At 40.0% G+C, this 14,474-nt stretch overlaps 1 protein-coding gene across 4 annotated transcripts in view; it reads right to left on the bottom strand.

Annotated features, from left to right (window-relative positions):
- Nucleotides 1-14,474, bottom strand: part of PCSK2 (proprotein convertase subtilisin/kexin type 2) — a 196,957-nt gene that overhangs the window by 78,602 nt on the left and 103,881 nt on the right. For 2 of the 4 annotated variants that reach the window (XM_075596077.1, XM_075596078.1), the window contains exon 5: nt 13,743-13,780. The exons of the other annotated variants lie outside the window; for them this stretch is intronic. In XM_075596077.1, coding sequence (XP_075452192.1) covers nt 13,743-13,780 — 38 coding nt within the window. The remainder of the gene's footprint in view (nt 1-13,742; nt 13,781-14,474) is intronic. 4 annotated transcript variants of the gene reach the window in all.

Below are 14,474 nucleotides of genomic sequence, written 5' to 3'. Positions count from 1 at the left end.
GCGGGGTGAAGGGGTGAAGATGCGCTGATGCGGCGGCCATTTTTTTTCCGCGACCCCGTTACTAACGCGGTGGTCTTGGGGTGGACCCCGAGGACCGCGTTATAACGGGGTTTACCTGTATATATATAGTCAATGGAGTGTAGTTGGCACACACTTGTATGCAGTAAAAGGTAGGTGCATGTCCCTTAGCAGTAGTTGATATATATACATATATATATATATATATATATATATATATATATATATATATATATATATATATATATATACAATATCAATCTGCTAAATTAAAATGTGTAAGATGCCTACGTGAATGCTGGCCCTACTTATGTCTACTACAGTTACAACGAGAGGCACAAAAGGCTAGTCAAAGTTAGAAAAAATGTTTAAATAATAGTTTAGTACTGGATGGAATAAGTCAGTATCATAGTGAACAAGATGATCCTGATAGCGGGAGAAAACAATTAAAAACAGGTCAGGGAAAAACACTCAACACAGAGGGTAAGACAAAATCAATGTCACAACAAGCTGAGGTTAGGGAAAGCTGCACACATAAACACCTGGTAATCAGGCAGAATATGGTACAGGTGAAGCTGGAGAGAGAGTATGGTTCTTGAAGGCAAGGTAGGAACAAGCCAAGTTAGAATACACAGTAAAATAGAAATACTGGAATAATGGCTAAACCTTATATGATCTGGCACCTTGTGTGTTGAAGTAATGTATTGAGATCAAGTATTCTTGTAATCAGGGCCTCCGACAGGGCGGAAGAAGTGGGACAACTGTCCCAGGCCAGAGGCTGGGCCCAACCTGCATTTGACTACCGAGTCCCAGCTCACCCCAGGTGCTTCCAAAGCAAAATTGTGTGTGGTATTGTGGACAGGATTATGTGGTATTGTGGGGAGGGGGGGGGGGAATGTGTGGTATTCTGGGGAAGGTGGATTTTGTGGGGATTGTGGGGGGGGGGGGATTATGTTGGTGTTGTGTGTGGTGCTAATTTGTGAATATTGTGTGGACAGAGTATTGTGGTGGGGTTGTTTGGGTATTGAGTGGGTGGAGAGAATTGTGTGGGTATTAAGAGTAAGAGAATTATGTGGGTTATGTATGTGTGAGGGGGGAGTAATTACATAGTTACCTGTACATAGTAGATGAGGTTGAAAAAAGACATGCGTCCATCAAGTTCAACCTATGCAATTGTGTGGTGATAGTGTGTTGAGGGAGATGTGTTGGTATTGTGTGGGGCAGGGGAACTTGTATGGGTATTGTTTGTCTCGGGGGGGAAGTGTTGGTTTTGTGTGGGGGAGAGGACATTGTGTATATATATATATATATATATATATATATATATATTTTGTGAGAAAAAGAGATGACCCCGCATCCATAAGACAAGTAAAGGCAACTAAAAAACCAACAAGGTAAATCTAAATATAATAATCTGTCGGTGGTGCTATAAGGGCATATAATATTGCAAAAGGGAAAAAGAGCCCAAAATAAAGCACTCTAGTTTGCCTGGCAGTACAAATACACAAAATTGTATTGAAGGTTGTCACAGAACATAAGTTTAAAATACAAAACATAGAAAGTTTTAAAATAAGGCATGGACCCCCTATATAGCAAAACGTGTTTTATCCTCTAACCAGAGTGTCCCATAATGGACAATACAAAGGTCTGAATGAACAGAATAAATGCTCTAAAGTACCTGACAGGGTGGAATCAGTACAGCTAACTGCAGATAGAGAATGGTGGCTAAAGAGCGTGGAAAATACAGAGACAGCAATAATATTATTTTAAAACTTTCTGTGTTTTGTATTTTAAACTTATGTTCTGTGACAACCTTCAATAAAATTTTGTGTATTTGTACTGCCAGGCAAACTAGAGTGCTTTATTTTGGGCTCTTTTTCCCTCTTGCATATATATATAAAACCATAATACTGAGTTAAGTTATGGTGAGTAAAAAAAGTGACAAAAACCCTCCACAGGAAAGCAAATATGCAAATATAGCTGTATGCTCATCTGCATGTCTTAGGCAGGTCTGCAACCCCACCTTTCCCCATTATCACCCAGCATACAGCACTTCCACTGCAGCAAGGGATTCTGGGAAATGACATGCAAATGAGCACACAGTGTCACTTTTTGCCTCAATAACCATTTTTAACATGGTTCCCTATAGGCTTAAGCTTGCTGAATGGTCACAGCTTTGAGCACAGCCAGGGTTAAGGTGCATACCCAGAAAACCACCCACAGACAGCTGTTTCGACCTTGATGGGTCTCATCAGTGTGGGGTTGATTTTACTGGGAATGCAAGAGAGGCTATGGGATAGGCCAAACCATACTACTGAGTTAAGTTATGGTGAGTAAAAAAAGTGACAAAAACCCTCCACAGGAAAGCAAATATGCAAATATAGCTGTATGCTCATCTGCATGTCTTAGGCAGGTCTGCAACCCCGCCTTTCCCCATTATCACCCAGCATACAGCACTTCCACTGCAGCAAGGGATTCTGGGTGTGAGATGTGAAGAAATTATTTCCTATGTTCTTAACGTCTTCAGTTATAGCAAGAATTTTACCAACATCATCAACTTTTATACCAGAGTCCACTGGGAAGTTAGACCAGAACCATCCAAGGGGGACGTTACATATTCATTTACGTCCTTCAATTTCCCACACTTTGCTATCACATGCAGATTTATAGGCTTCTCTTCCTGCACTTCAATGTTTTCATCTTCATTGTCAGAGCTGAAACTGTGAAGATAAAAATATCTTCAATCACTGTCTAAAAACATCACTATTTTCTCTGTCTTCATTTGCATCAATTTTGTCTTCAGATAAATCAAAAAGTCCTGAAGAACAAAGCCTTCCAAGAAATTTCCCTTCCATATCGCTCTCTTTGGACTCTTGCCCTTTAATGGGACTCAAGAGATATTAGCGCCAGGTTCTACTTCAATTTGGCAATAAAGAGAGCAAAGAGTGGGCAGGGATATCACTTTCATTTGATCAAAAACACCTTTAAAACCTTGATTTATCTTGGTGATGAATCATCGACGGCAAGTGTACGATGGAGCTCCAAAAGTACAGAGTAAAGATAGGCAGCTTGATTCAGCACTTGTTTCTAAGGACTTTCGTAAAACACTAATCTCTGCAAAACATGGACAACAATTTCACGGAACGTTCCACCCTGTCAATAGTTGCATTACGTTCCATCAACCATGGCATTTCTAGGATAACTTTGAAGTGTGACGCATCAATGAGATCAAAATTTAGGATTTCCGAATGTCCATTACTGCAAGTATTTTTCAATGGAGGAGTATGCCACTGCAGAGGGCCTAAAGTAAGAATTGACCCATCAACTGCTCTGACCATTTCTTCTTGTTTCTTGTGATGCTTTTGTAAGTCCAACCTTTTAGCGAAGGATAAGTCAAAAAAGTTACAAAATTTATGAGAATGGAAACATCAATGGGTCATGGTCTTTGTACTGAATAACAGCTGGAATGATCAAGTGTGACATGCCACCTGTAGTGTGTTAGTAGAACAAAGTGGAGTTTTTGGTTTCTTAACATTCTGGTGTAGGTTCATTCCCGCACAAAATAACCTAGCTTCCCACAATAGAAACATAAATCTTGCTTTCGCCTTCTTTTCTTTTCCTCCTGTGAAAGGGATCCCCAGGCTCCCACTATTTGCATGGGTTCGGTTGAAGTTTCCCTTATTTAACCAACAGTGTTTTCATGTCGGACTGAATCTTGGCATTCATAAATAGTTCTGGAGCCCTTACTCTGTCTTTCTTCCTTACGTTCTGTTAAACGGTGTTCCAATTAAAGAACTAAATCCAGTAACCCTGAGCAGGCATCAGTTTTTGATACAACATGGCCAAAATATCTTTAATCTCATCTCTGAGACCTCTATAAAACAGGGAAGCTCTTTTATCTTTAGGCCATATGGACTCTTGCACTATACGATTGAACTGGGTAAAATGTCTTTGTTTCCCTGCCGGAGCTCCAGAAGTTTGTTATCTGCTGATAGCTCATCTATCAAATATTTGCTAAAATTCTGTTTTAAACTGACCTAAATTATATAGCAATGGGCTGTCTAAATTCACTAACGATATAGCCCATGCAGCCGCATCCCCTCCCAAATAGGTTATAAAAAAGGCTATCTTTGATTGCGGGTCTGCCTAAAAACTTATTTTGGTAAAAAATATTTGATATTTCTGGGGATTCCCAAAATACCGTTCTGGCGATGCATTGGGAAAGCAATGTGAAATGGGTGGTACTCCACTGGCCACTTGAGGGCCAGGGGACCCCCTGTGGTAGTGGGGTACCACCCATTCTGGTGGCAAGCCAGTATAAGAAAGAATTCTTGGTGATGCTCGATAATTTAGTGACAACAGACATTCTAAGTCCGCACATATAGTGATGCCGCGTCAAAACAATTGTATTTACGCATTGCGTGCGCTTATAGTAGGAGCGGTGCGACGATCACTGGAAGTCACTTCAATTTGATTCTTCCAGCAACCGCGGCGTGACGTCAGCATCGCCGTCACCGGCACTACAAGCGCGGCCTAATGTTAGTGGATTTGTCCTTCTGCTTCAAAAGAGTTTCTCTGTTTAATTTTAGAGCATTTTGAACATTGATTTCAACTTCCTTCCTATTGTATCCCATAGCTATAAACTCTCGACATATTATTCATTTCTTGTATTTTGTCTTCAGGTTGACTAGCAATTCTTGCCACTCTGATCAATTGTGAATATGGAAATCCCTTTTTGAGAGGGACTGGATGAAATCTTGAGGCCAGTAATAATGTGTTATGGTTAGTGGGTTTGGTATATAAATTGGTCTGTAGTTGCAAATTAACTTTATTGACCAAGACATCCAGAAAGTTGATGTTATTATAGCTCAATGAAAAATCAAATAGGACTGGGTAATGAATTGTGTATTGTAAAAGTCCAATAATTCTATTTCCGTACCTGACCACAGAAAGAGTAGGTCATCAATATATCCGTGATAGTGAAAAATCAAATGTCGATATTGATGTTAACTCAAAATATTGGTCATCTCATACATTATATTGACAGATGTACAGGTTTGCAAAAGCTGGGGCTACATTACACCAATCGCTGTACCAGTTAATGGTACTTAAAAATGTCTTTAAAATTTTAAATAATTGTATGTGATCTACAAATTGAGAAATTCCAACATAAATTGTGTGGGTGGGCCATCGTATTGTGTTGCTTGTGTCAAGATGTCTGCTAGAACTTTAAGGCCATTGGAGTATGGAAGAACTGTGTATAGACTATTGATGTCCATTAAAACCTAATAATGCACCTGCAAAATATTGGATATGTTTTTAATGCCATGTATAATGATGCAGTGTCTTTCAAATAGCTTGTACATTTTAAAACCGATGGTTGAAGCCAAAAGTCCAAAAATGTGAACAAAAGTTGGCAAAGTGAGCCATGTCCTGAACTATGCCACCCCCTTTTTCGGCACAATGTATGACTGCTTTTTTAGTAATTACATTTTTAAGGGCTAACCGTTCTGCAAGAGAGATGTTGGAGTGAGTCCTCACATGTCTCTTGATTTATCCATGAATATCTTGTGTCACTAGCCTATTCAATTTAGCATTAGAAGCAATAGTTGAAAAAGGATTGGAGGTACTTTTTTTTTTTTTTTTTTAGTTGCCTGCTGTTGTAGATATATTAGAACTATTCCATGTGGTATCTGCAGTCCTGCACACTTTCCTCTTTTGTCTTTTTAGGCCCTCTCTACTCAATCCTGTCTTTCCACTCCTCCCCAACTCCATGCACCAATTGTTACTTCCACTTGTCCTGGAACCAGTACAGTATGTATTTTCTCTGCTCTCAGGCTAGTCTGTTGCAACATTGTAATTTCTTTGTTGACTGCTCAGCCTGTTGCCTAACAGTTTTCCTCTGGCTGAGTGTTAGGGCCCCTGGCTGTTGGTCTCTCCCTGCCCCTTTTCCTGTATGCAAGTTTATTTCCTCTCCTCTTTGGATCCAGCAGCCTTCAGGAGCAGATATGTATCCCATCTCCGGCTAAAATTATCTCGATGTACCTTTCCCTGAGTCATTGCCACCTATTACAGCCCCTCCCCCCATTTTTGCAAGTTGCTGTTATTCTTCAATAAAATCTTATAGAAGAAAGGAAGGACTTGGTGTGAATAAAAGGGGAGTGAGTTAAGCTTCCTGCCTCCACCCCTTGACACAGTGTGCAGGAGTCAGAATACCTCGTCTTTTCTCCCTTCTCTTTGCCTCTGCTTTATCCTGCAACTAAAAGCAGCAGAAGTATGTCAAGGGTTCAGCATTGTGCTCGACATATGCTTGATGAATGAGTGAGGGAGCTGCAGTGTGCTCCAAAGACATATCTTTGTGTGGGGGGTTATAGGGCAGAAGCAATGTTACTTCTATTAATGTAATGATGGTATGTCAATAGTCATACAGATGACTGAATGAATGTAGATTACCTAACCTAAAGTTAGTTAAAAGCTCTGAAAATCGTGCATAGAGATAGGTTGGTATGATAGATGGTACTAATGAGTGGATGTGAAGTGTGTTCCATCTTTCATTAACCCTGGGCCCACAAAATCATACTGGCAATCTGACCTTGTCTACTGTATAGCTCCTTTATCTTAATGCTTTTATTACTTTATGCAGCACTAATATTTTCTTTGATTGTTGGTCAATGAGTTATTGAGTAAGTGATTATGCTAGTATATAGTTTGTTGCCACATTACTTTACTGCACAGGACATAGTCAGGACTTCCAGGGGCAAATGCCAGGATTGCTAGAGAGAAGTTACAAAACACATATTTCTTGAACACAAAAGTTCTTTTAATTGGTCCTTTCTGACAACCAGCAGTCCTCAGTGACCTAAGTAAGAGATAGTGAATACTATTGTCCTACTCTACCTTCAGAAACCACCCTCCTTCCATTACCTTACTTCCCAACTACCAATTATTGGTTTTGCCCACCACTTGGACAGTAGAGTGTTGATGTGCTATTGGGAAGATACCTGGTTATAGCTTAGCATTTGCAGGTGTTTGAAAAGTTTGTTATTGTCACAGTTGCTCCTTCTATCAATCATTTAAGCAGAACATACTGTACAACAGGAAAAAAACATTGCAACAGCCTCAACACTTTGCCGTAGGCAAGCAATAGAAGTTACTGTATGTGCTACTGGAAACCTCTTTGTACTCTCCCCTTATTTGCTTTGGGATGCTTAAAATGACAAAGGTACAGTCTGCAACTTTTGGTTTAATTAAAATCCTCCATTATTTCCACTGCAAAAAAATAACTAACTAAACCATTATACTAGAACAAAACATGCCAGGTCGTGCATGGAAAAAATAGAAGAGGTTTTCCTTGTACATCATTGCAGAATGTTGATGTAAAATAATTAACTGAAGTTAAATTGAAGTATTTACACACTTATCATCATTAACATAACCATAAAAAGCTGTAACTATTTGCATTGAAAATTGTGCAGCTTTTTCTTCTTTCACAATACCGTTTTCGGCTTTTCCATATATACAGTACAAACCTGCAGTAGATTCTTCTTATGCAATTCTTATGGCTTGACAGTGCAAATTTCAATGAGAATAAAGAAAAATGTTTTATACAGTACTTAGAAAAATAGCAAATCTGTTAGTTGTTGTTCATTTACAATGGGAATGTGAGACTGCGAGCAAATAACTCATTAATAGAAGAAATCAGTCCTAGTGACAACCCTAAGATGTTACGGCTCCAAACTAAATGTCACATCAAAGTGATGAATATACAGTTCTACTTGGTTAGCCAGAAGATTCTTTGTCTCTAAGCTCTATACAGACATATAAAAAATCTCCATGCCTGAGCAGTACTTTCAAAATAATCTTACACAGAGCAGATGTGAAATACAAGCAACTGGAGCTCATAAATGTCTTGTAATTGTTAAACCTGTGTACAGTATGTGACAAATACACCTATCAAAATGTAGTTCCTAGCATTCTTGTTATTTTCTTGGGAAAGCCATTTACATTTATGAAGAAGATTTTTTTCCCAAATAACCCAAAATATAAGAACATAAATAATACCATTTAGAATTGTTGTTTTTACAAACCAATTAATAACCAATTTACCATGTAGATTATTAAGGCTACAGTTATTTGATCCTTTTTGATTAAATTATATTAATGTGCTATTAAATAAAAGGAAATATGTATATCATGCTGTAGCCCTGTTTCCTATCGCTAGTAAGCTGCTACCCGGTGCTGTGGTACCTGTAGGCTCGCAGGGCCTGAGTCTTTGCCACGGAGAGCCTGGGGTGCGCGCAATATCTATAACGGGTGCAGCGCCTCCACCTGCGACAGCTCCCGCCAGCGGGGGAGTGGGTCTTCGCAGGATGTATATGCAATAATTACACTCACCCAGCCAATTACCGTAACCAACCTCCTTTACTTGCAGGCAAAACTTATAGTTAGGTACACACAATAACATCCCAGTCAGAGACACGTTATAACACGCCACGGCGGGCTCCACACTACCTTGCGCCACTGCGGACACCACAATATTATGGTCCCAGCGGACGCCAACACTCCCCGAACCCTCCACCGGGTGACCCCACCCCGTGTCCACTCTTTAACGGATTAGTCCTTCCGTTCAACTATAAGCAACTATATGTGTGTATGGGTGACTGCGCAGCAACTGTGTCCCTAATGAATGAATGGTACCGTTGGTGCACTTGCTGAAATACCTGCCGGGTACTCCGGTACCCGGAACTGCTACGCTCTTCACAAAGGGTCTCCACACGTCGGAACCGTCCTCTCCCTCTGGCGATAGTCCGGGGCGATCCCACCCGAACTCCAGCAACAACAAGCGGGGTCTGAGCCCAGACCTCCCACTCAATAATATAGTCCTGCTCAACGTCTCAAGATACTACGGGCACAGGAACCTCGCTATGGCGATCCCTAGCTCCGCTTGTCTCTACTGTGACTCAGGGCCTAACTGGGCCTGGGGCACACGGCCTATGCCGGGGCGGCTTGACCTCCCTTACCACGACACTCCGTCTCCTCTCCTCTCCAACCAGCTCTACTCCACGTGCGCACAACCACCTCCCTATATCTCCTCCACCTCCTCAGCCCATTGGCTCAACTCTCTCGCCTGACCCTCCCCACAGGGCTGCTGGGACAAGGGTCTGCTCCCTCCCACCAATTAGCACTCTCCTCCTTCGCGGGCTTTTAGCAACTCGCTCTGTGCAGACGCAACCTCCTGCTCTTTCAGGGTGAATCAGGGGTCACGGCTACAATGCATTAAATACCATACCATTTTGTAATACTCCATTATTCCATCTGGAGCAATTTTCCCACATAGTACACTAACTAAAACTTTTTTAAATGAATACACTAAAAGTGTGTGTCAGAGAAGTCCCAATCGCGCAGACTATCCAAATGAGGGCATCAACTTGAAAGATAGTAATTAGTCCATCCACTTCCTTGCTGCATATACCAAAGGAGGGTGCTCCAAAGGATAACATAATGTATGCGATCACTAAAAAAACGAATCAATATAATCATCCCTTAATTGATGTTGTGAGTAGTGTATCTAATACTTTGAATGCCTGTGTGTAAACTGCTTTCCACATAAATCAAAAATAAACTCAAACGCTGAGCATACTGAGGGTACAGGGACATGACTTTCTCCTCCAGCCGACGCCAATCTGTCAGCAGTCCAGAGTGCAGGTAAATCCCCCCCCCCATCATATAATGGCTAAATACAAAGTAAGCATAACATGCAGGCAATAAAACACAATCGTGGAGGCAAGCAAAGAAACTACTGACTGATTGTTTTCCACAGGGAGCTGCACGGCTCTGTCATCCTTTTTACTTATAGCATTGACCTAAGTAAATCATTTTTTACCTTCGATCCAGTTTGGCTGCTATTTGCTTTCTGGTGCTGTGCTCTGGATTTTTCTGCTACTTGATATACATATATACAGATTATGTGCAAAAGTAAGTGAAACCCTGGTTTTATCAGCTAAATTAAAGGGGGTGATTAGAATCAGGCGCTTAAATAATTAGGTAGATCTTCAGTGGTGAGTTTGGGAGACCCCACCCTTTATAAAAATCAGAAACTTTGTGAGTTTCATCATCACCATACAGGTGTGTGGAAACACATCATGCCACGATCAAAAGAAATCTCTGAGGGCCTCAGAAAAGCAATTATTGATGCTCATCAGTCTAGGGTTACAAAACCATTTCTAAGGATTTGGGGATCCACCAATCCACTGTCAGACAGTGAAGAAAGTTCAAGACCACAGGACCTCTACATGGGAGCAGTCATCCTACCAAAATCTCTCCAAGAACAAACCAGAAAATCATTCAGTGAGTCACAAAGTAGTAACATCCAAGGATCTGCAGGCCACTCTCGCCTTGGCTAATGTGAGTGTTCATGGCTCAACTATCAGAAAAAGACTGAACAAGAATGGTGTTCAAGGAAGGATAGCTGTGAGGAAATCACTGCTCTCTAAAAAGAGCATTGCTGTCGTCTGAAGTTCACCAAAGAGCACATAGATGAGCCACAAGACTTCTGAAACATTGTTCCCTGGACAGACAAGTCAAAGTAGAACTTTTTGACATCAATAAGAAATTTTATGTTTGGCGAAAGCCATGCACTGCATTTGAAAAGAAAAACCTCATCCCAACCGTAAAGCATGGTGGTTGGAGTGTGATGGTTTGAGGCTACTTTCCTGCCGCAGGACCTGGATGGCTTGCTATAATTGACACAACAATGAATTCTGCATTGTATCAGAAGATTCTAGAGGAGAATGTCAAGCCATCCATCTATGAGCTGAAGCTGAAGTTATAGTGGCTCATGTAGCAAGACAGACAATGATCCTAATACAAGCAGATCTACAAAAGAATGGCTGTAGAGGAAGAAGTTTTAGAATGACTTAGTCAATGTCCGGACCTAACCCCATCGAAATGTTGTGGTAGGACCTGAAGCGAGCTGTCCATGCAAGGAAGCCCTCAAATGTCACTGAGTTGAAGCAGTTCTGTAACGAGGAATGGGCCAAAATTCCTCAAAACTGATGTGACAGATGACCAGCAGTTACAGGAAATGCTTACTTGAAGTCATTGCTGCTCAAGGGGGTGCCCCACGTAATAAATCTAAAGGGTTGCATACCTTTTCAAGCATTGATATTGAATGTTAAATCATGTGTGGATAAATAAATGTTGAAAATGTTTCCCATTTTTGTGTAATTTGTTTGATATTAGATTAAAATCCTAAGGGGTTCACAAACTTTTTCTCACGTGTGTATGTGTGTGTGTATATATATATACAAGCAAACACACATACGTATAAAGAATACCTACTGCTTTCATGTGGACTTTACATTCCAAGAACATTTCCTATAAATCCCTTAAATACAAGGGGAACATCCATGCATTCATTTAAATGCATCCAATGTAATATAAATGTTTATAAGAAATATGACTCCAAATATATTCAATACCCTAAGTATTTTTAACACACAGCAAAAAGAATATTTAAAATAAATAGATATGTTCTGTGACCTGTACATGGACTGTAGATCTTTTACTCCATTGCATGTCAATGTATAATCAAGATCAATCTGAAACATACAGTATTATGCGCAAGCTTTCCATATTAATTGGCTACTAACGTTTGTGCAGCAAATGTATTAAAAGTCCCTTATTTGCTTTAGATACAATTTAGCACAGGTCGTTGGCCTTATTTACAACCTGTTTTAGTCCCATATTAGATGAATCAAAATGTTCTGACTTTTGTTTTTGTATTGGTACAAAAACATTTTTTTAAAAATATTCAACATACTGTAAGTACTGTACCACAGCAAAATGAACTTCTTTGCATATCATGAAACTAGGTGTAGAGGTATGTAGACTGTGGTGTATTTTTTAACCTCTCACATTGAATTTGAAGGCGCCATAACAGTCTTTAAGGATAAGAGATCAAATAAGATAAAACACATTTGCTGCTTCTCTACCAGTTAGTTAAGAAAGGTTTTCCACATCTTTGCTTAAGTTTTTGAATCTTTTAGGGGAGAGACCCACACAGTAATACATCATGTGGATTATGGAGAAGGAATAATTATCCGAGAACAATATTCTTAACTAATTTATGTAGTCTAAACCATATGTAAAATAGAAAGCAGAAATAATGTATTCCAGAACTGCCACAGAATCATGTAGTAGACTCAAGTGAAGTATTCAATTTGTTGGAATTATATTCCCTTATAATTGTGCCTGTGACAGTTTTACTCTCCTCTCTTTTGTTTCTTAAGTTGTTCAGAAATTGTAATTTTCCTGCTACAGTACATAATTTCTTCCCCCCATAAACTTACCGCTCTTAGAGCATAATAAATAACACAGTTGAAACACATCTAATTTTTGCATTTCACATTCAACATTGTTCATCTCCAGGTAGGCTGGCATGAGTCACTGAATCACAACTGATAACAGATACAGCAATGAAATATCCACTGCACTGCACATTTCTATTACAGTAGTGGACATTTGAATGTTCAGACAATTCTAGAGCATTGTAGCATTCAAATGCATATCTAGCCAGTATTCCATAACATTTTGGGTTGAACTTCTTATATAGTAGTAAGACATAAACCTCTCATATTAACTTTATATGGTGTGACAAATGCTAGATTCACTGAAGGAAGAGTGTGCAGCTGTTTGGTTTAATATTTAGCATTTAACAGTACAAAAGTGGCTGTAAGCAGACTGTGAAGTCCAAAATCTTATATGATCTTGATCTCATCCATCTACAGTAGATGTTATACAGTATTAAAGTAAGATTGGTAAATAGTGATAGATATAGTATACTAACTTATACATAACACTTTATACAAAATGTGTGCTTGCGATAGGTGGCTTGTCTTTCTAAAAATTGGTGCATGCATCCAACAAATTAACCCAATGTGATATATATATTTTTTTCTGTAAGAAAATCCAGCAACATATTGCTTTATAGTGAAAACTAGTAGCCTTTTGTGATCATTTTATGTTTTTCTTCCCAAGAAATATAAATTCACCAGCTTTCCAATCACCACGTGGTGTCATATTGCTATTAGTTATTTTAGCAATATGTAAAATTGAGTAGTTACTGTAAGTGGAGGACTAACCTAAGCATTCCTTTAGGTTAACAAATTGCCCCAGAAGAACATAAGCAACTGTAAATATATCATACCAGAATGTTGAGCCTCACAGTTAATTTCCGGGTGTTTGCGTGCATCATATGTAGTACAGTACTGTGCTGTAGCAAGTTGGTGTTAAACAAACCATATTAATTCATATGGTCACACATTCCTTTTAAAGTGGTATATATTGCCATTTAGCAACTCCTAGCATGTATGTGCTGAGCAAAATATAGAGCTTTGATTAATATCATCTCTTAGTATATATGGATCCAAGGTCACTAATGTCATCATTAAGAATATTCGTGTTAACGTGTTATTTTAAAGCTTTGTAATATTATTTCCCTCTTTTATCCTATTGATCTCTGGTTCAATGTCTTTCGTCTCACTTTCATGCTGTACACTGCATTACAATTTGCAAGTCCTCTGTACAATTTCCAAATGCAGCTTGGAAAAGATCAGCAGTTCATGAGTGATTCTATCACATCTAATGCAGACATTTTACTAATGAATTAACTTGTCAACCACAAAGACATTTAAATGTTATAATGAACTTTGGATTGTACTCACATAATTTGAGGCAAGATCTGGGTGAAGGTAATCAATCCCTGGAATAAAAAGACATTAGTTAAATACTGTACTGTATGTATATAATAGACATGAGTACTTCTCACAGATAAATAAGTATACTGTATATATATATATATATATATATATATATATATATATATATATATATATATATATATATATATATACAGTGTTCGACAAATAATGATATCCACACGCCCGTGGCGAGTGGATTTAGGCCGCTGGCGAGCCGTGCTGCGGCTCTATGAATTCCCCTGCTCGTGCCAATTTTTTTTTTTTAATTTTTTTAAAAGAATTAAATAAATAACCCCCCTCCCTGATTGGGTTAACGCGGGGAAGAGGGCCACGGGGAAGAGCCCCTTCCCCTGATCTTCTCCCCCTCATCTCCTCCCCCCCTTGCCCCCGATCCCCGCTTAACTGTGAAGCAGGCCTGCAAAACACGCAGCCCGCCTGCACTCACTGTGCGGCCCGCGGCAGCTTTCTGCTCTCCCCCGCCCTCCCGAGGCCATTCTCCCGCACCCCCTCACGAGCCCGCGCCCCCCCGCGGACCCGCTGTCACCCTCTCCGCGAGCCCGCTGTCACCCTCCCCCGCGATCCCGCTCTCCCCCTCGAGCCCGCTCTCCCCCTCGCAGGGTAGCAGCACACTCTAGCATTAGGCACTTCCTTTCCTGCCTGCTGCTTCCTAGAGCATGCGTGCACTCCTGCCTGCTC

Source organism: Ascaphus truei, chromosome 4 (assembly GCF_040206685.1).
Source record: "Ascaphus truei isolate aAscTru1 chromosome 4, aAscTru1.hap1, whole genome shotgun sequence".
In the NCBI taxonomy this organism is placed as follows: Eukaryota; Metazoa; Chordata; class Amphibia; order Anura; family Ascaphidae; genus Ascaphus; species Ascaphus truei.
This window is presented reverse-complemented; position numbering and strand designations above follow the sequence as displayed.